The sequence below is a fragment of the Strix aluco genome, chromosome 23 (assembly GCF_031877795.1).
Source record: "Strix aluco isolate bStrAlu1 chromosome 23, bStrAlu1.hap1, whole genome shotgun sequence".
NCBI lineage: Eukaryota > Metazoa > Chordata > Aves > Strigiformes > Strigidae > Strix > Strix aluco.
In genome coordinates, this window is record NC_133953.1 from 1,196,966 (window position 1) to 1,216,623 (window position 19,658).

Below are 19,658 nucleotides of genomic sequence, written 5' to 3' on the forward strand. Positions count from 1 at the left end.
CTGGGGATGCGCAGGGAGGGTCCCGCGGGCTGGGGCTGCCCGTGCCATCGCGGCCCGGGGTGCTGCGGGTCTCGCTGTGCCCTGGACCCCGCGGGCCGGGCCGGGGGGAGCCTGGGCATGGGCCGGGGGACCCGCAGCCCCGCTCGCCGCCCCGGCACCGAGCCCGCGGGGCAACCAGCCCTGAAGCCAGGGCAGAAACCCTCGGCGGGAGCCGCGGGCCGGCGAGCGCCTGGCTATAAAAGGACTTAGTCCAGCAGCCCCCGGCCCCGCTTCCTCCCTGCCCCCGATCCCGCTGGGGCGGAGGAACGCGGGGAATGCTCAGGGACGGGCCCGACTCGCCGATTTTCGGAGTCTTTCCCCAAATATGGTGCCCGGGCCAGAGTCCCGGTGCGCTGCGGGGCCGGCGCCCCCCGGGAGGCGGGGGGGGGGGCGGGACGGGCCCCCCGGCCGCGCTGACATCACGGGCCCGGCCCGGCCTTTTAGCGCGGGGCCGCCTCCAAGTGTGCAGAGTCCGCTCCGGCCGAGCAGCCCCCGCGCTCCGCCAGCAGCCGCCCGTGAGTCCCGCGGCGGGGGGGCGGCCGGGGTGGGGGGCCCCCGGCACCGGGCTGCTGCGATTCTGCTCCTGCCACCGGGGAGACGCTCCCCGGGACCACTCGGATTGTGCCGCCGCTCCCGGCTGAGGCTCCCCGGGAGGGGCAGCCGCTGCCCGGGCTCCGGAGGGGCCGCAGGGGCTCGGGGCACGGTGGAGGGGCGCGACGCCAGCCCCCGCTTGCCCGTTTCCAGCCCGTGCCTCGGCGGGGCCGGGAGATGGGCTCGGGACCGGCGGGGCTGGGGGTGGCCGGTGGCCAGCGGGCACAGCCGTGCGGCCGAGGGAGCCGTGCCCGGCGAGGCTGGGGTCTGCGCGCGACCCCCCTGCGGAGCTGCTGCGGCAGCCGGCGGTGCCCGGGGGGGCTCGTGGGGTGCTGCTGCCTAACCCGGGGGGTCGTGGGGTACCCCCACGTCACCGGCAGCGAGCGGGGCCGGCGTCCTCCGCTGCCCCGAGCTGTGCCGGGTCTCAGAGCCCGTCTGGCGAGAGCTGGGGCGCGTCTGCCTGGGGCAGGCTCCGGGCAACTGGCCACCAGACGGCAGAGCCCCGGCACGTGGCAGCTTGAGGCAGGGAGCCACACGGGAAGGAGCAGAGCCGGGGTGCCACGGGCACCAAGCCGTGCCACAGCCCCCCCAGGATGTTGGTGCCGAGCGGGCGGGGGCCGGGGATGAGCCGGGGCGTGGGGACGGCTCGTGGGACACGCTGTGGGGGTCGCAGCCGCGCACTCACCTCCGAACGCGGAGCTGAAGGGCCGTGGCGTGGCGAGGGAAGAGCCGGGAGGTGGACGCTGTGGGGTGCCGGGGGGGCCCCCGGGCACGGGCACGGCCTCTCCGCAGCCTGACGGTCCCCGTGGCGGCGCCAGCTCTCCCGCCCGCCGCAGACATGGCGAACAAGGGCCCGGCCTATGGCATGAGCAGGGACGTCCAGTCCAAGATCGAGAAGAAGTACGACGACGAGCTGGAGGACCGGCTGGTGGAGTGGATCGTGGCGCAGTGCGGGGCGGCCGTGGGTCGCCCCGAGCGGGGCCGCCTGGGCTTCCAGGTCTGGCTGAAGAACGGCATCGTAAGTGGGGGGGCCGGGGCGGGCGGCGGGGAGCTCCACGGCCGGCGGCGTGCGCGGCACAGCGCGGCGAGCCCGGCCTCTGCTCTGCCGGCAGGTCCTCAGCCGGCTGGTGAACAGCCTCTACCCCGACGGTGCCAAGCCCGTCAAGGTCCCCGACGCCCCCCCCACCATGGTCTTCAAGCAGATGGAGCAGATCGCCCAGTTCCTCAAGGCGGCCGAGGACTACGGCGTCATCAAGACCGACATGTTCCAGACCGTCGACCTCTTTGAAGGTGCGGGCGGGGGGCGGCCGCGGTTTGGGGGGTCGGGGGGGGCCGGGGCTGCTGTGCCGGCCCTGACGCTGCTCCCTCCCTCGGCAGCCAAGGACATGGCGGCGGTGCAGAGGACGCTGATGGCCCTGGGGAGCCTCGCGGTCACCAAGAACGATGGGAACTACCACGGGGACCCCAACTGGTTCATGAAGTAAGTGAGGGAGCGCGGCCCCGGGGTGCAGGGACCCCCCCTCTCCCCGTGGCTGCCCCTCTTTGCTGGGGGGGTGACTGGGGCCCCCCGGGGGGGGGGGGGGCGGGTGCCACATGGGCTCTCCCTCCGCCCCGCAGGAAGGCGCAGGAGCACAAGCGGGAGTTCACCGAGAGCCAGCTGAAGGAGGGCAAGAACGTCATCGGCCTACAGATGGGGACCAACAAAGGGGCGTCACAGGCGGGGATGAGCTACGGCCGGCCCCGGCAGATCATCAGCTAGGCAGCCCCCCTCGCCGCCCCCCGCCCTCCCGCCGGGACCGCCGCCTCCGCTCCCCCCGGCCCCGCAGCCGCCCGAGCGCCGGCGGCCGCCACCGCCCCTCACCGATTGGTATTTATTGAAAAGCAACCGCCAGCCGACGCCAACGCCCCCGCCGCGCTCGGCCTCTCCCCTCCGGCCCCGCACGCCCCCGCCGCACACCCCAGTCGCCAGCCGGCCCCGCGCTCGCCGGCACCCATGGGTGCCCCGCCGCCCTCCCCCGGGGCGGTGGGTGGGAAGGGCCCCGGCCCCCGGAGCCGCCCCGCCTGCCCGCAGCCCCGCACCAGCCCCGCGCCGCCACCGCCGCAGAGATCCTCGCGATCGGGGAGGAAAGAAATCGGCCTCGGTTTTGTACTTGTTTTTTGTCCAAATTAAAAAGTTATTCATCTATATCCATCTAGCGCGGCCTGACATGGTTTCCTCCCGCCCGCCCCCTCACAGTGGTGCCGGGAGAGCCAAAGCCGCCCTCGGCGAGAGCCGCTCGGGCCACCTGGGCCACCTGGGCTCCTTCTTCCAGCTCCAAACGCGGGAGAACCAGAGCCGGGGCCACAGCACCCACCTTCCTCCTCGCTCCTCCCGAGGGTGCCGGGGGCCTCGTGTTTCTCCAGCGAGAAAGCGCTGGGAGGGCGGAGGAGGGACGGGGTGGGGAGAGGAGAGGAGGGTTTTTCAGACTTTATTTGGAAAGCTACACAAAAGGGCGTTGCTGATTAAAAAACAAACCCCAGCTTTAAAAAAATAAACCGATGAACCCAAAGACACACGAACAAGCCGGCGCCGCTCGCAGATGAGCCACTGCCAGAGCAACTCGACCCCCCCTTCCTCCCCCGGGCATCGCCCGCGGCCTCGGCCACGCAGCGAGGGGACGGCCCGGGGAAGCCCTGCTGCCATGCTGGCCCCACGGCCGCTCGCCTGCCCGGGGGGAGGTGGCGGGGTCGGAGCACGGGGGACAGGGAGCAAGCGCTGGCTGGAGATGGGCAAAATGGCACCCTGCTCCTAAGCTGGGCTTAACTGGTGGGCACGGGCCAGCTCCCAGCCCAGCGGGGCAGGAAAGCGGCAGCGCTGGGGGGTCCCTGCCTGTGGAGGCAGCTGCCGGGGGCTCTGCTGCGTTTTCCAGGCTCAGCCCTTCCCCGTGCTGCGGGGGGCTGGGTGCGGAGCTCTGCCACGGCCGCCCTGTGCCCAGGAGGGAGCGTCACGGCGCGGGGCCCTGCTCCACGCACAAAGGGAAGCCCTGAGTGGCGCGGCAGGCCGGGCTCCGTTAGGAATGGGTTTAAGGCTTGCTTTGTTTTCCAGAGCGAGGGCAAGGGAAGCTCCCCTTCTGCCGCCAGCGCTCTTCCTCCTCGTTTCTGAGCCCCTGCCGAGGCCGCCTGGCGCAGGACGCAGCGGCATGGCCCGGGGAGCCGCCACTGCCCGGGCGCGGGAAGGACGGACCAAGGAGGGTCCCGGCCCCGAGCCCCAGCCCCCGCTAGCACGCCTGGTGCTCCCTGTCCTCCGAGAGCAGCTCGGGGGCCGCCTCCCGGCCCCGGAACCCTGCGCTGGCGGGGGCCGCCTCGGCGAAGCCCGTGGCTCTGCCGCTGCCGGGAGGTTTGGGGTGCGCGGGGGTCCAGGGCCCCTCCTGCCCCTCGCCCTCCCGGGCAGGCTGCGGGTGCTCACACTCCATCTCGACGTCCTCGAGGTCCTTCTCCCGGTAGAGCGGCACAGCCTCCATCTCCAGGCTGCTCTCCAGGGCTCTGTGCTTCCCACCCGGCTGGTACCACTTGCAGGCGGTGGAGCCGTTGCAGGCCAGGTCCAGCCCCACGTTGTTCCGTGTCAGGCAAACCTCCAGCATGTAGTAGAAAGTCCAGAACACGGCGAAGCACCCCAACAGCAGGAGGGTCTGCGGAGGAGGAAACCCCTTGAGAAACAAAGCCCTCGGCCACTCCCCGCAGAGAGGGCCCCGTGCCGGGAGGAGTGGCGAGGGGGGTCCCACCCACCGAGGACGGGGTGTGCTGACCCCCGGCTCGTGGGCGCTCACCTTGAGGGTGTTGGCTGTGATGGTGTAGCGCTGCTCCTCGGGGATGGCCAGCCCCGGCGGGCAGGGCAGGGCGAAGTCGCTGCGCAGGTACCGCCCGCTCATGGCCTCCTCCAGCAGCCTGGGGGACAGAGGCGCCCGTGAGGGTCCCGCAGGCTGGGCTGCTCCAGCCAGGGCCGCGAGCGCTCCAGCACGGCTCCTCCGCCCCGCGGGCTGCCCTCCGGGGTCAGGCCCAGCCTGCAGAGCCCCTTCCCACGGCTCCCTGTGAGGGGTAATGGCCCTTAGCCCCCCTGTCTCCCCTCTCCCTGCCAAGACAGGGCACAGTGTCCCACCTCTGCCGGTCCTTCATCTCCGCTGGCGACCAGGCGGAGCCATACAGCGTCAGCTGCCACTGCCTCAGGGTCCCAGGCCTCAGACTCTCATCTCCTGGGGAGAAAATGTGTTGGATGGGCCAGGAGCTCTCCTGCCTGGCCCAGCTACCCCACGGCCGCCCCGGTGCTGAGCTGGCAGCTCCCCAGGCCGCAGCACGGAGCCACTGCCCCCGCCCCGCAAGGATCCCGGGAAGGAGGGACTCACCGATGTCCCTGATGACCAGTCTGTATGTGCCCTGCGCTTCCTCGCCCCAGCACCGCACCGTGGAGAAGGTCCAGTCGGCAAAGCCGTTGGGGTCCCTGCCGAAGGGCGAGGAGAAACAACCCGTGAAGGGCCGGACCCGGGGTGGGGCCGGGCGTCCTGCCCCGCTGCAGCAGCCTCCACGCCCCGTCCCCCACGGCGCTTACGAGTCCATGCTCCTGGTGGTCCCGATCAGGGACATCATGCCGCTGGGGCAGAAGAGCCTGATCTCCAGGTTGCCGCGGCGGGGGTGGGTTATGGTGACGGTGACGGCCACATGCTCCAGGGTTCTCATGCCGGAGAGCTGCAGGTCGGCGGGGGTGACTGGCAAAGGGAAGGCAGAGGCTGCTGAGGCTGGCGGCCATGATCAAGTCCCCGCTTCTGGCTGGCCTTAAGGGGCTGCTGTGCCGCTTGCCAGGGGACATGCGCTTGCCTCTGCCTCCTCCACCTGCCCCCGCGTGCCTGTGGCCCCGCAGCGAGAGGCGGGAGCCGGGGCAGGCACACCCCACGTGGCAAGGCTGGGCTGTGCTGGGTGGCCTGGCCCTGGGCCACGCTCTGTGAGGAGCCCCCGTGTGTGTCCCCACACGTCCCGGCCGGGCACAGGGAACGGTGTCCTGGCACGCTCCCCCCAGCCACCCCACATCGGGCTCGGGCTGCTTGACATGGGCCAGAGGCTGTCAGATCCTCCCAGAACAGAGGCACGGGAGGTACCCGGCACTGGCTGTCCCCTGCCTGCAGTGGTGCCCTTCGTCCCCTCCCTGAGCTCAGCCAGGGCCAGGCAGGATGGTGAGAGAGAGGTGAGGAGGAGGCGGTGAGGAAGGAGGGGTGAAAGAGCAGCGTTAGCAGTGGGAAAGCCGCCGGGGCATCTCCCAGCACGTCCCGAGCGGGAAGATGAGAGGAAGCCCCGCTCTCCCCGGCTCGGGAGGAGGGGGCCCAGGCAGGCCTCGCCGCCGCTCCTTAACCAGCAGCCTCTCTCTTGCCTGCAGCCGCGTCCTGGTTTCGCAGGGGGGGTCCAGCTGCTGCCCACACCGCTGCCCCACGGGCTCCCCGACAGCTCGGCCCTGGGCCTGGCTCAAGGCCTGTGGGTTCAGGAGCCCACCCAGAGCGCTTTGGCCACTGCCGTGAGGTAACGCCTCGTCCTTCATCAAAGCCTCCCCGCCTGGGTTCGTGCCAGCTTCTGGCGGCCCCAGAGGCTGCTCGGAGCCCACAGCTCCGTGGGAGCCCAGTTTGGAAAGAGGCCTGGGGTGAGCAGCCTGCTGTCCAGGCTCCCTGATCCCACCTCAGACCGTCTGCAGCTCCGCAGACGCTCCCAGCCCTGGAGCCACTAATTATAGCACAGGGAACCCCGGCACGCTCCAGCCAGTGGCTCGGCTTTCCCCCGGCAGCCCCGGCCGAGCGGCGGGTAGGTGCCCCCCCAGGTCCCCGCAGCACCCCGGGAGTGGGCATTGGCCTGCAGCGGCTGGCCAGCACACTCCCCGGGGCCACGCGGGGCCAGGGTTAACTCCCAGTGGGTACCTGGGGGACAGCGGTGCCCCCGTCCACAGCCCCTACTTCTCCAAAGTGCCTCTTTTCTCCCTCTTCCAAGCTGTGCTTGTGGCCCAGCTGGCAGCTCACAGCTCCTTTGAGGGCAGGAGGAGCTGCTTGGCCCCCAGCCCTCTCCCCAGAGGCAGAGCAGGGTGACCCTGCCACCAGCCCCAGAGCGGGGTGTCCCCCCTGCGTCCCTCCGGGGTGAGCAGCCCAGGTGGGCAGGGGCCAGGGGGAGAGCAGGAGCCCAGCGCCTGCCCAGCACCTGCTCAGCCTGTGGCAAGGAGGGGAGGGACAGGACACCGGTGAGGGGGTGCCGGCCTGCCGAGCTCCGGACGCTTCCCAGGGCTCCTGTCCTGGGGAACAGGCTCCAGGCACTGCCAACCCCCAGCACCTCCACTGGAGCTGCCGCTGGGGTGCAGGGTCAGGCCCCCCGGGACGGCATCTCTGGCGATGTGGGGAGGGGGCCAGTGGCCCAGCCTCAGTGCCAGCAGCTGTGCCCAGGGAGCCTGAAGGGCTTGGGCCTGAGCTCTGCATCCCACTGGTAGCAGCCTGAGCAGCCTTGTTTGTGTGGCCAGAGGCCGCCAAGTCGGGAGCTGCAGCGTTACCTAAAATGGTCAAAGGCAGAGGAGCGGGTCTGGCAGCTGCCCAGCCCGGCCACACTCGCTAAGGCCCGTCTGGCTCCTCCACGACATCAATCTACAGATGGAGCTCTGGGGAGGGGACGGCATCACCAGCCACAGAGCCCCTGGGGAAGGGCAACGGAAAGAGCAGAGCGAGGGAAAAAACCCAGCCAGCCCAACGCTTAACCCCTCCGTGGCTTTGGCAGCCCAGGGCTTCCCCTGCCAGGCCGCTGGCACACCCAGCTGCACCCCATGGCAGTGGCAGCGGGCTGGGTCCCCGGCCCCGGTGTGTGCGAGCACGTGCTGCCGCGAGGGACGCCGACTCTTACCGTTCCAGGCGACCTCCAGCTCCTGCGGGAGCAACGGGATGCTCCGGCCCTCCTTCAGGGCAGGGCTCACGTACGAGGCGAGGTACGGGACGGACTCCCAGATCTGTCAGGGGAAAGGCAGGAGGACTCAGCACGAGGCTGTGCCCTCCCCACACATCCACCTGTGATCTTCCACTGCTCCTGCGAGCTGCTCCTACCCGGAGCACATCTAACGCGTGTGGATGGGGCCCAGGCCCAGGGGCCTCTCCCGAGGGGCATGGCCCCCCAGGCAGCACATGGGGGCTGCAGAGGAGTGCCCACACCCCTGGGAGCCAAGGGAAAGCGACTGCCAGGCCCGCAGGGGCCAACTGAGACTCGAGGTTTGTCTCCGCCACCGCTCGAGTGGCTTTGAGTGGTTACGTGAAGCCATTCCACCTCAAGCCCTGGCACAGCGGGGCAGAGATGCAGCAGAACCCAAAGCCCGGCCAGAAGAGAGAGCAGCCTCCACGTCCCGCAGAGCTGGGGGCATTGCTGGCAACCGAGAGGACACGGCCTGGTCTCCGCGCGACCGGAGGCGCAGGCAGGAAGGGATGGGGATGCCCCCGCCCGCTCTGAGCACACCGCTCTCCCGGCAGCCCCAGCAGCCCCCGGAGCTGACGACGCCCCGTTTCCTCGGGGTATGATGCGCTCCCTGGAGCCAGCTGCGTGGGGGGAAGGCGCTGGGGCTGCTGACGAAGCTCCCCAAGCCATGAATCAGAGCTGTCGTCTCCCCCCAGCGAAGGCTCTCGCCCATGGCTATATATAGTGCTGAGAGCGCAGCGGCTCGGGGGCAGGTTGCAGGCGTTGCCGAAAGCCTCGTTACTTCATACCAAAAGCAGCCTTACAGCGAGGGCCGGCAGGATGGTGGCCAAAGCGCTGGCCCTGAGCGGCAAGCGTGGCCCCGTGGTGCTGCCAGGACAGCGCCGGTGGCCGCCGGCGGGCTGGGCAGGCCGGGCCGGGGGGGGACAGTCACCTTGGCGGCGTTCACCAGCCTCCAGGCGTTCAGCAGGCCGAAGCCGTGCTGGTGGCTGTGGCGGAAGCCGGCCTGGTTGGTGTCCCACTTGGCGCGACGATCCTCGTACTGAAAAGAAAGGCAGGACAGCCTTGTCACCGCGGGGTCCCCCCGCAGCCCCGCAAGCAAAGGGAACTGGGCCTGAGGGGAAGGGGATCAGAAATAGCCCGAGGCAGCGGGGAATCAAACCCTCGTGGCCTTATTCGAAAGGAACGGGTTGACCAGTGTTTGAAACAAGTCCCGGGACAAACAGGCGTCCCAGCTCCTCCGAAAGGAAATCAAACAGCATGAAAGGGCACAGATGCCTCTGCTCTGAAACATCCCAGCTGCTCCCCGCTGCCCCAGCCACAGCCCGTGGGACGACGGAAGCCTTGGGGAGAAGGAGCCCAGTCCTTTAAATCAACAAGAGCCGGGCCAGGACAGATCTGGGTCCCATCACTTCTCGGGTCGTAGGACTCCGGCACCGCTGGCTTGTAGCTGTGGAAAGCACGGCCCCGTGCCAAAGTGAGCACAGCACCTGCTGGGCACGGCTCCTGCTCCCCAGAGGGGTGCGGAAGAAGCCCCATCCCCAGGCCGAAGGAGGCAGCTCCTGCCCGTTCCCACTGCTGCGCTGCGCAGCGAAGCTGTGCTGGAGTCGAGCCGAGCCGAGCGAAGGGAAGGGAAGGGCCGCGTTCGCCGCCCAGCTCCCTGTCACGTCTGCTCCCAAGAGCCCGACGCTCCGCAGAGCCCGAGGAAAGGCAGAGGCAGAGCTCCCTGCTCGCCCACCGCCCCGACTGCGGGCTGGCACCGCGGAGATGTGCCCCTGCCAGCCGGCAGACGGAGGCATTCCAGCAGCAAATACCCCGTATATTATCAGGACGGAGGAAAACGCCTCAGCCGCATTCCTGGGAGGAACAAGGGGCGAGGGGAGAACGCAGTCCCCTTGCTGGGAGCCAGACAACACCGAGATTTATAGAGGGGCAGGCAGACATAAACAAGGATGCGCACAGCAGGACCTCAGCGTCCCACAGCGTCCGGAAGGGCAGGCGTGGGAGGGAGCGGGAGGGAGCGGGAGGGAGAGGGAGGGAGGGACAGCCACTCACCTTGGTGGCAGTGAAGACAATGATGTGCTGGACGTCTCGCCAGGTGAGACACGGCCGCACCTGCAGCATCAGCGCGATCATGCCGGCTGCAAGCGGAGCGGCAGCCGATGTCCCGGTGTGGCCCTCGGTGCAGCCCGTGCCCTTCTGCAGATCCCAGTCTGTGGTCACCTGCCGAGAACGAGGAGAGGTGCCTCCCGTCAGGCCACCACTCGCCACGCTGCGGGGGCCGGGAGAGGGACTCGAGCCACCTGCTCCTGGCCCCAGGCTGTGCCCTCGCCACACCAGCGGCCTGTGACACAACCACCAGCCAAACCCCGGGGATCGGGAGAGCGTGACCCCCACACGAGAGACAGGGGCTCTGAGGCTCCCCCCACCCCCCTGGATGCAGCAACGCGTGAGCACAACAGGCACAAACGGGGCCAGCAGCCGTGCTCCCGGTGGGGAACCGGGCAGAGGGTGGGGGGCTCGTGAGCAAGGGCAGGCTGGTGAGGAGGAAAAGATCCCCCATGGGCTGGACACACGAGGGGGAGGCCTGGAACACCGGGAGCAAGTCGGGAGGCAGGACAGGGTCAGCAGCTCTCCTCCCCAGCAGCCTGGGTCCCCTCAGCACCAAGGGCTCTTGGGGGCACCTGGTTATTATTTTACCAAGGACAGCGCAGACCTTGTCCAGCTCAGGACACCTCTGGCCGGGCTGAGCCGACTGTCCCGGCCATCACAAGGTGTGTTGTGCAGCCAGCATCTGCCCCAACGCCTCTGCCCCTGGCAAACTGAGGGGAAAGCCTCTGAGCGGGCACGAGGTGCGAGGTCTGGCACCACGCTGGAATCGGAGCGAGGCAGGGGAGAGCGTGGCAGGGGAGAGCGTGGCAGGGGAGAGCGCTGCCGCACGCACTGCGGGGCCGAAGGGCTGGGCTTCTCTGTGCCGTGCCGGGGCACGCAGCAGCCTCTGAAGGGCACCACAGATGCTCCCGCAGCACCTTTGCACCCGTCTGCTATGCCAGAGGGAAGGAGGGACTGCAGCCGAGCGCCCACGGCCCCTCGCCCAGGGACACTCCCGCCTCTGCGACTGCCACAGGGAAACAGGGGCAGGGAAGGATGAGCCGGGGCAGCACCCAGCCCGCACCCAGCGCCCAGAGCATGAGTCACGCTGTACAGGGCTCTCAGGCCAAACGAGGAAGTTCTCTGGATGCCCAAGGACCCCCCGTCCAGAGCAAAGACACGGGGAGATGGTCCTTAACCCCCTGCCCGCAGGAGCCACATCTGGTCTGTCTGTCTCCCAGCCGTCTGGTCCACACTGGCGGCTTCCCCCCAGGCAGGAGGGAGGAATTTGCAGCACATGAACTTTCTTTCTCTCTGCTCTCTCTGCGGTTGCTGAGATCAGGCTGGGAGACGGGAGGGGCAGTCAGAGATCCCATCATCCTCCCTGGGCCCAGACCAGAACAAGAGCAGGGGGAGAGGCTCTGGGATTAGCTGCTGAACAGCGTGCAGACATCTCCCCGACAGCGCCTGGCCAGGCCACGGGGACCCAGCAAAGCGCAGCTCACGGCGGGCAGGACGACAGCGCAGCTCCCCCCGGCGAGAGGTGCAGCCCGGCCAGGGCAGGAGAGCGAGCGCCTTCGCAGCCACCGTCTGCGTGGTGTTTAGCCAAGGCTGGGGAATGGCAGCTTTGCATCGCTCTGAACCACGGCCCGGGAGAGCAGAGCACACAGAGTCTCCAAAGAGGCATCGGGACGTTCAGAATTGGGACACCTCGCCGCAAACCGCCTGCGCCCGTCTCCCTGCGCTCCCCGCGGGCAGACAGCCCACACGGCCCAACGCGCTGGGGTTTGCTGCCTTCCGTGCCCGGCTCCGGAACGCTCTGCCAGCTCTTAACAAGCCCAGCTTGCGCCCGGACGCTGCGTGTCCTCCAACGAACACCCTCAGCGGCACAAACTTTCAGTAGGAAATGCAGCCAGTGCCAGAAGCCGTATTAAATTCTTCCCATTAAGGAAACCACACAAAGTTTATAGTCTGGTAAAAGAAAAAAACACCCAGCAGACGGCTGCTGAGAAGTTAACTCCTGCCACCACCAGAACTCAGTTAAAGGGCATTTAGGAGCAGACTGTCCTCCAGGAAAAGGGGCAGGGAAGTTTTAACGTGGCACGGGCTGCCAAAAGGAGCCATGGCGGTACGGTGAAGCAACCGGACGGCTCTCTGGCACGTGCCGTGCCTCGGCTACGCGCGGCCTCTCGCCTGCTCCGTTACGCTCCTACAGAGCCACTGTTCAAAACAAAGGGGCATTTGGGCCCTTCAGAGCACTCACAGCAGCAGCAGCCTTGGGGGACGCTGGGCATAAACCCCAAACTCCTGGTGAAAGTGCAGCAGAGCCCTTGCCTGGCTGCCATTCCCTTTTTCCCTAGCGTCACTAGTTTCCAAACCAGCCTGGGACAACTGAATTTCTTTCTGAAAGGAAAAATTAGCGCCATTCTGGGTTTTCCCTTCCCTGCTGTGTGAGCTGAGCCGTTGCTCCAGGCCGATTGCCCCGTGCCGCAGACGGATTCCTGCCCTGGCTCTGGCCTGCACAAGGAGCTTGCAGAGTCCCGACCAGGCGGGTGAGGAACCTGGGCTCGCCCGGTTCCCCCAGTTTACCCAGCAGGCATGGAAGCCTGTCTGACAGGCCGGGATTCAGCTCCCCGCTGGCAGGCACAGAGCCACAGCCGCATGTCCCTGCTCGCACCCCTGGGCACTGTCCCCCGTCTGTCAGACCCCCGCGACCCCCCCGTGGGCTGGCTGGCCTGAGAGCCCCCCGAGTGCACCAGCACCAAGCGGGGAACGTGCTGGGTCGGGCCTGGGGCCGGGGAAAACAGGCCTCGCCGCTTGGCTCGGGCAAAAAGGACATTTTGTTGACAAGAAGTCATTTTTTGGCAAAAAAAGGAAAAGCTGATAAAAATACTCAGAAAAGTTCAGCCAGGAGAGGCACACGTGCCAGAACAGAGGAGCTGGGGCCGAGTAGTTTAAAGAGCCCAACACTGCTCCCGGCCCCCCCATGCTCCCTTCGGGGCAGAAGCGCGGGGGGCTGGCGGGGCAGGGTGTGCCGCACCCCCACAGAGCTGAGCCGCCGCCGCAGCCACCCGTCTCCTCAGGAAAGCCCACAGTGGCACGGAGTCGAGCCCCAGGCTCCCTCCTTGCTGCACAGAGGGGCGCACACAGTCGGGATAAAGCTTGTTTTGTGCCGGCTGGGCCCGGGGCTGGGCCGGGGGAGCTCCCCGGACGACGTTCCCGGAGCACGGGGCAAGGCGAGTGCTGCGCGTGGTACTCACAATGCTCCTCATCATCTTGTCCCCGCCGCTGAAGGTCACGGCTAACATGGAGGCACACTCCTCGGCGTAGAACGGCATGGAGCCTGTCTCGTCCACTGCGCCTGGGGACAGGGGAAAGGCATCGACTGTATGAAGCCTGTTTGCTCTGAACTGCAGAACTCGAGGTGACGAGTCCCCAGGAGCCTGTCCTGCTCACTGCCGGCAGCTGGGCAGGGAAACCAGAGCCGAGCCTGCATTTTTCACAGCTGGAAGATCTACAGGAAAGGCAGCCACAATGAACACCCTTTCACTGTGCTTAGTATTACACAGATCTTCTACCCCTCGTGTAGCTCCTGCCCTCAAGAAGGTGGATTGGCCGTTTCTTTCCTAACACACACGCTGGGAACGCTGCATTTGGGGTCGCTCCCTCAGCGTGTCTGTCCCAGCCCCAGCGATGGAGGCCTGAACGCAGGCAGGAATTCCTTGGGCCTCCTTTTGCTCTGTGGGTCCAAACAAATCTGTAGATTGGGGGGCTGGAGCCCAGCACAGCTCTCCAGGCCGCTGCGGCCACCCCCAGAGGAGCCACGCCTCCCACACATTCCCAGTCTCCGGCCAGCTCCCAGCTGGGCCTGTTTGGTGCTTTTGGGGTGATCTCACTTTTCCACGCTGGGAAGGAACGAGGCAGAAGACACGTGCGCTCACCTATGGTGACAGTGTAGATGGAGTTGGCGTAGCCGTCGTAGTTGCAGTTGTCGCTGTGCTGCCCGCCGTTGCCGCTGGCCACGACGAAAATGCTCCCAAAGCCCCTGCGACCCGCGATCACGCCGTGCTGCAGGGCGGCCTGCGGAGAAGGGACGGGCACAGCTCAGGGCGCGCGAGCCCTTCCCCGCGGATCCCCGAGGGTTCTGCCTTCGCCGGGGAACACAACCGCACCACCCCGCAAGGGAGGAACATTTCCCGGCCGGCAGCTGGCCCAGGCGTCGTCCCCGCCTAGGAAAGGGCGCGGGTCTGAGAGACGGGCGCGGGAGCGACCCCGCGGGAAGCAGCCCCCCTCCTCCTCCTCCGCCCTCCCGTCAGCACGCGCGGCGCCAGACGGAAAGGCCCCCGGACACTCTGCTGGGGTGAAGTGAGCTTTGCTTGTGCTCTGCATCCCAGAGCTTGTGGCAGCTGCCTCTGCATGCAGGGAGAGAATAAATTAACTGGCAGGACTGAAAAGCATTTGTCAGGGTGAGCTGATGGCTCTGCTCAGCCTCGCTCCAAACAGTGCAGCAACCGCTGTCCTGCGGCCAGAGCAGCACAGCAGAAGGCTGACAGGGAAAGAGAGATCCAGCAGAGCCACGTCCCGGGAGCAACGCGGTGCCGGCTGCGGGGCCCCATCCACGAACCCTCTCTGCGGCCCCTGCGCTGCGGCAGCCGGGCACAGGCAGGCCGGGTGCACCCCGCCGCGGGTCTGCAGCACGGGCGCTGCCAGAACACCCTCAGAGCCCGGGAAGGGGCCGCCTCAGCGCTGCCTCCTCCACCCACCGCAGCCCCTTATTTACTCCCAGCATTCGCAGGGACGCTCCCGGCCTCGTGAGCCCCCCCAGGAGCGCTCGGTCTCCCCAGCACAGAGCGTCCCTTGGGTCACAGAAGTCATCGGAATAACAGCCCCGGTTGTGAAAGAGCATTTTCGTGCTGGACCCAGCCTCCCCTTGGAAAGCTCATCTGCCAGCGCCCGAACGCTGCCCTCCTGCAGCCGCGTCACCCCCCCGCGCTACAAGGTGCCCGGTAGCACCTCTGCGGGCAGCGATGGAAGCAAACGGATGGAACCGTGGGCACCGGAGGGCAGGCCCGGGGGCACCCGTGCTGCTGGGACTGGTTTTTACCTTTCCCAGTTGATGGGGGCCATCCACCGTTTTCCCATCGTCATCTGGACCCCAGCTGCAAAGAGAAACACCATGAAGCGACCGCCCCAGCGCCGCAGACAGCAACTCCTCCATTCCAGTTGGCCCTTCCAGCGAGCTACAAGCAGCCACCAGCTGCTCCCAACACCGCCACTGGGATCGGAGGGTGCTGTACTTTCCCACCCGTCAGGTTGGCCCCTCGCTGCTGGGATATCACCGTCCTGTTTGCACGGTGCCCCCGGGTCAGATTCCACTGGACAAAACGTTTGATTTTTATTTAACCACCAGCTCTCACACATTCCAGTCCCCGTCACACGGCTCAGCCGGGGCTTCCCAAACACAGCGGGAGGCACGGTGCCCCTCCCGCTCTGCCAGCCCGTGGGACACACTCTCCAGTCCCGGGAAGAGCGCTGTTCCTCTTCGCCGCATGTTCCCAGACCCTCTCGAGGCCCGGCTGCGGAGCCCCCGCGCGCTGAGCGCAGGGCAGGGGCGCGCAGCCGCCCCGGGGAGGAGCCGGTGCGAGCGCTCAGCCGTGAGCCCCACAGCCCTTCACTGGCAGCCAGGGCGGCCGGCGTGGGGTCCCCTCAGGGCTCACCTGCAGCTGTAGATGTCGTTGATCTGATAGTGCTTGTTGAAGGCGATGGCCTCCATGCTGTCGGTGAGGGGCCCGTCCAGCACCCGGATGCCTGCAGGACAGAGAAACATGAGCAGAGGGATCAAAGCAAGCTGTCTAAACAGCGCCAACAAATTCCTCGGCAGGTTCACACTGCAGACACCCGCTCTCCCCGCCTGACGGAGCCAGATCTCTCGGAGCCATGACCCTGCCGAGCAGCCCACAGGAGCTACGTGTGCGTGAGGGACTGGAGGTTCACCCTCCGGCACAGCTCCGTGTCCGCCGCACCCGGCTTTTCTGCCGAGCCAGTCCCCTTGTCCCACTGCCAGAACCAAGCTGGTGATGGCGGTGGCACAACCCGGCACCGCCCGCCCCTGAGCCCCCCTGCCCAGAGCGCAGCTCCCCAGGGGCCTCCTCTCATCCCACCCCCCGTTATCCCGCTGCTTTCCAGGGCTGCTCCCTGCCTGCAGCAATCGCCTCCCCTCCCAAGGCGCCAAAAGCCGCCACTCTGGCACGGACGGCACGCTCGCCTGCTGAGGGGAGGGCTCAACGGACGGGGAACAGCCCAACCACTGCGCTCAGGCCAGAGGTCAAGGCCACTTCTCCAGCAGTGCTGAGCTCTCAGTGACCCCCACCACCGAAAATTACTGTTTGGCATCACAGTTTAGGCTGGCAAAGGGTGTTACAAATGGAAACCAGGCCTGCAGCTCGGCAAAGCCAATTTATAAACAGCGCAGCCGCCCACCCGTCTCAGCTCTCGCCCGCCATGGCACACGCGGCTTTTCGCTGTCGCATCGGCGCCGCCCCCGTGCAGGAGCGGAGCGGCCAGCTCGGGACACGCCGCTCTCCCCGCTGAAGCCCAAGGAAGTTAAACCCTCCCTAGTCTCTGCACTGGGGCTAAGCTCAGCTTTCCTTCTGCCAGCTGGGCTTTGCTAGCTCTGCCCGCAGCCTCCCAGGCTGGCTGGAGCCATCAGGGCGGCTGCTCAGGGAGCGCCCTGCACCGCCTGCAGCACCCTTGGGTGAGCTCCCCACCCCCAGTGCCCTGCAGGCACCCCGGGACCCACCCGCTCCCCTCCCGCCCCTGCCGCAGCCGGGGAACGTGGCACCATCTGCCAGGAACGGAGCGAATCCCATCCCAGGTTGCGGCACAGCAGCACCGTCCCCTGCTCTGCCAGGGACACACCCTGCCCAGCACCGGGGTCTCGCCCCTCCGGGAAGGAGCAGGATTGCTCTGGAGACAGCCCAGCCACAGCAGCACTGGCGCCAGCTTCACAGAGGAGACAGACACGGCCGGACCTTCGCACCCCGGCCTCCGCACAAGGCGTCATGCTGGGAGTCCTCTGGAAAAGCCACCCCGGTGCAGCCCTACCCCGCTCTGCCCCGAACCGGCCCCGCAGAACCGGAGATGAGCACGGCACGTCGGGGTGCTGCGGCGTGCACGCACCTGCGATGCGGCTCCCGTAGGCAACTCCCACCGTGCAGAAGCTGTTGTTGGGCACGGCCGCGATCTCCCCGGCGCAGCGGGTGCCGTGGTGGTTGCCGTTCTCCTCGTCAGGGTGAGGCATAGGGTCGGGGTCGTTGGAGTTCAAGTCATAGCTGCCTTCCGGGCTCTGAAAATGGACCCGCGGTGGCAGCTCAGTGCCCTGCTCTCCTCTCTTTGGGAAAAACAGGGCTTAAGAGCGTGCTGCGTGGGCTAAGCGTGGCCTGGAAGGTGTGGGAGCTTAGCGGCTGCTTCCCCACAGGGCTGCAGCTCAACAACACTACCAGCTGCTGGGGTAGAGGGCCCGGCAGAGCCGGCTTTAGCTACTGCTGCGGCTCAGAGGGAGGCCAGCCCTTGCCCGTGCCCCCCGGGTAGCACAAAGGCCGGTAACCCTGCACCTTGGCTGCAAGATCTCCCAGGGAGAGGTTTGCCACTGGCCCGTCCCGCCCTGGCCAAGCGCAGGGTGTGAGCGTGGGTCAGGCCCCACTGCAGCTGAGCGCTTGCCAGCTCCCGCTGCCCGGCCTCCAGCCTGCCCCCGCGCCCGCCCGCCGCAGCGCCGGCACTCACGTAATTTGGCTGGATGTCTTTGATGGTGTGCTCCACCCCGTCGTCCACCACCACCACCGTCACCCCGCGCCCCGTCACGTTCCGCTCCCAGACGCCCGTGACGTTGATGTCCTTCCCGGGGCTCTTGCGGTTGTTCTACGCACCAGAAAGGAGAGCGAGGGGAGAGGAAAAGCGGAGGAGCGGGTCAGCCACGAGGAAAGGGGCTCCCAGAGCCTTCGGGCACGCTGGCTGCGACGCGCGGGGCCGGGGCCAGGCTGGGGGCGCAGGGAGGAGCCACAGGGCAGCCACGGGAGACTCGTTTGAGGCGGACAGTGAGCGACCGCTGCTCAAGCCACGGAGCCAACACCCCTCTGCCCACCCCAGCTGCGGGAGGTGCCTCCTGTCAGCACGGCGAGCACGGTGAGCTCCGGGCGCGCTTCCTCCTGGCCACCCAAACAGCAGGCGGCCATTTGCCTGCCACATGAACGCTCGCTCGCGGCCACAGGGCCGGCCCGAGCTGGTGGGCACAACAGGAGCTGCAAAACCACTCACCAGATGCCACTGCTGGGGGTATTTGGGATCGTTAAAGTGCAGGCTGCGTTTGGAGCGCTTCAGAAGCTTCTGCTCCGAGTGCCACCGCACGCTGTCGTGCTGTGCAAACAAAGTGTCCACCGACCTCCTTATTGCTTCGGGCTCGCTTGCCGCCTGCCCGCCGGGCTGGTAGGTGAAGAGGTAATGGCCCTTGAGCTCCCCAACGCGGCCCATGTTCACCAGCCCTGCAGTCCGGGCCAGCTCCTCCGCCCGCTGCTCCAGCTCCTCCTCGGGCGCGTCCAGGCTGACAGCCCACGTCAGCTCGCCGTGCCGGGCCTCAGCGCCGCCAGCGCGCTGCCCGTCGCAGGCCAGTCCGTCGGAGGAGGCGAGGGGGACCCAAGCGGCGCTCAGCCAAAGGCACGTGTGAATACAGAGCGTGGCCTCCATCCCTGCGCTCCATCGCGGCCCCCTCCGCTCCCAATGCGGCATCAGACAGGCGGGCTGCCAACGGCACAGAAGCAAACCGGTGAGAATCTCTCCTGACCCGCAACGGGCCACGGCTGCACCCAAAGGTCCCAGGGAGCCCTGTGGCTCGTGGCGGGCAATGCCGGCACACCTGGGCGAGCCAACAGTCCCCCGGCACAGCAGAGATCCCCTCCAGGGAAGCCCCGGCCGAGGCGGCTCCTTCACAGTGGCGCAGCCCTGGGAGGCCGCACCCAGGCCGGGCAGGGATCGGTCCTGGCCACGGCCCAGCCTGCCGGCGTGGCGGCCCCGGGCACACCGTGCAGCCACGGGCAGAAGCGGGGCCACTCCCCTCTCCCGCCGTGGCCCGACACGGACACAAAGGTCACGAGCGACGCCAGGCCCCGCAGCCAAGAGCCAGTTCCTCTTCTTGGGAAGCCCCACCGAGCTCGTTTCTCACCTGCCGCGTGGCCAGAGGAACCTGTTTTCACCCGCCACGGGTGGAAACCGCCACCGAGCCCCGTTCCAGCCCGCTCCCCCAGCCGTGGCACGGTGTGGCGGGGGGAAGCGCCTCCCGAGGTCGCGCTCCGTTTCCGTACCCGCGGCCGTGCCGCCCGGAGCTCGACGCCCCGCAGCGCTCCGCTGCTGGCGGCCGCCCCGGCCGCTCTCCATCCGCTCCCAAAGCCTCTGACGCGACTCACCGGCCGCGCTTCGTGCCGGACACCGCGGTCCGGGTTTCCCTCCCTCCCAGACGGGCTGTAGCCGCCCGCGGCCGCCTCTGCGCCCCGAGAGCGGCACCTCCAGGGAGCGCCCGCAGCGGCCGGAGCCCGGCGGGCCGGGGCAGGCCCGGCGCTCCCCGCCCCAGCGGGCAGGCGGACAGGCCTCGGCCTCGGGCAGGAGCCCAGGCGCGGGCGGCCGGAGCTGAGGGGCCCCCGGGGCGCGGGGACAGCCCGCTCCTCCCCCGCCTGCCGCCGGTGTCCGCCCCCCCCAGCTCCCCGGGGCAGGCCGGGCGCCCGCCGCGGCCCTTCCCGCGTCCCCCGGGGCGGACAGGCCGCGCTCAGCCCCGGTGCCAGCCGGGCCGGTGCCCTCCTCCGCCCAGCCGGGGCGCGGGCAGGGCCCAGGGGCCGCGTCCCGTCCCCCCCCCGCCGCGCCGGGCGCTCACCGGGGCCGGGCCTGGGCCGCCGCCGGACGCCCGCGGCCGCTGACAGCGACGTCACTTCCGGCGGCGGCGGCGC

The 19,658-nt window shown here is 68.3% G+C and overlaps 2 protein-coding genes across 4 annotated transcripts; one reads left to right on the forward strand and one right to left on the reverse strand.

The window, feature by feature from the left end:
* The first annotated feature begins 499 nt into the window (after positions 1-499).
* On the forward strand, positions 500-2,815 carry TAGLN (transgelin). Its single transcript, XM_074848602.1, has 5 exons — positions 500-554; positions 1,449-1,648; positions 1,743-1,920; positions 2,008-2,110; positions 2,248-2,815. The coding sequence occupies exons 2-5, from the start codon at positions 1,469-1,471 to the stop codon at positions 2,387-2,389; spliced, it is 603 nt and encodes a 200-aa protein (XP_074704703.1). The 5' UTR covers positions 500-554; positions 1,449-1,468; the 3' UTR covers positions 2,390-2,815.
* Positions 2,816-3,082: 267 nt separating this feature from the next.
* On the reverse strand, positions 3,083-19,645 carry PCSK7 (proprotein convertase subtilisin/kexin type 7). 3 transcript variants are annotated; one of them, XM_074848599.1, is made up of 16 exons: positions 19,586-19,645; positions 17,983-18,462; positions 17,452-17,586; positions 16,849-17,014; positions 15,387-15,477; positions 14,774-14,828; positions 13,611-13,749; positions 12,930-13,030; positions 9,634-9,801; positions 8,513-8,620; positions 7,522-7,624; positions 5,213-5,369; positions 5,010-5,104; positions 4,766-4,859; positions 4,437-4,554; positions 3,083-4,298 (listed from the first exon to the last, which is right to left on the reverse strand). In XM_074848599.1, the coding sequence occupies exons 2-16, from the start codon at positions 18,448-18,450 to the stop codon at positions 3,888-3,890; spliced, it is 2,409 nt and encodes an 802-aa protein (XP_074704700.1). In that variant the 5' UTR covers positions 18,451-18,462; positions 19,586-19,645; the 3' UTR covers positions 3,083-3,887. The 3 variants fall into 3 exon arrangements, with proteins under 3 accessions (XP_074704700.1, XP_074704701.1, XP_074704702.1); XM_074848600.1 differs by lacking the exon at positions 19,586-19,645 and adding an exon at positions 18,884-19,079; XM_074848601.1 differs by lacking the exons at positions 8,513-8,620; positions 19,586-19,645 and having other exon boundaries at positions 17,983-19,098.
* Between the last annotated feature and the right edge of the window lie 13 nt (positions 19,646-19,658).

Excerpts from the sequence above, each read along its gene's own strand:
- TAGLN (XM_074848602.1), top strand. The coding sequence starts at position 1,469 with ATGGCGAACAAGGGCCCGGCCTATGGCATGAGCAGGGACGTCCAGTCC. Across the intron at positions 1,921-2,007 it reads GACCGTCGACCTCTTTGAAG|CCAAGGACATGGCGGCGGTG; the intron begins GTGCGGGCGGGG and ends CTCCCTCGGCAG. Across the intron at positions 2,111-2,247 it reads GACCCCAACTGGTTCATGAA|GAAGGCGCAGGAGCACAAGC; the intron begins GTAAGTGAGGGA and ends TCCGCCCCGCAG.
- PCSK7 (XM_074848599.1), bottom strand. The coding sequence starts at position 18,450 with ATGCCGCATTGGGAGCGGAGGGGGCCGCGATGGAGCGCAGGGATGGAG. Across the intron at positions 13,750-14,773 it reads GCCCCCATCAACTGGGAAAG|GCCGCCCTGCAGCACGGCGT; the intron begins GTAAAAACCAGT and ends CCTTCTCCGCAG. Across the intron at positions 5,370-7,521 it reads GCTGGAGGTCGCCTGGAACG|TCACCCCCGCCGACCTGCAG; the intron begins GTAAGAGTCGGC and ends TCCCTTTGCCAG.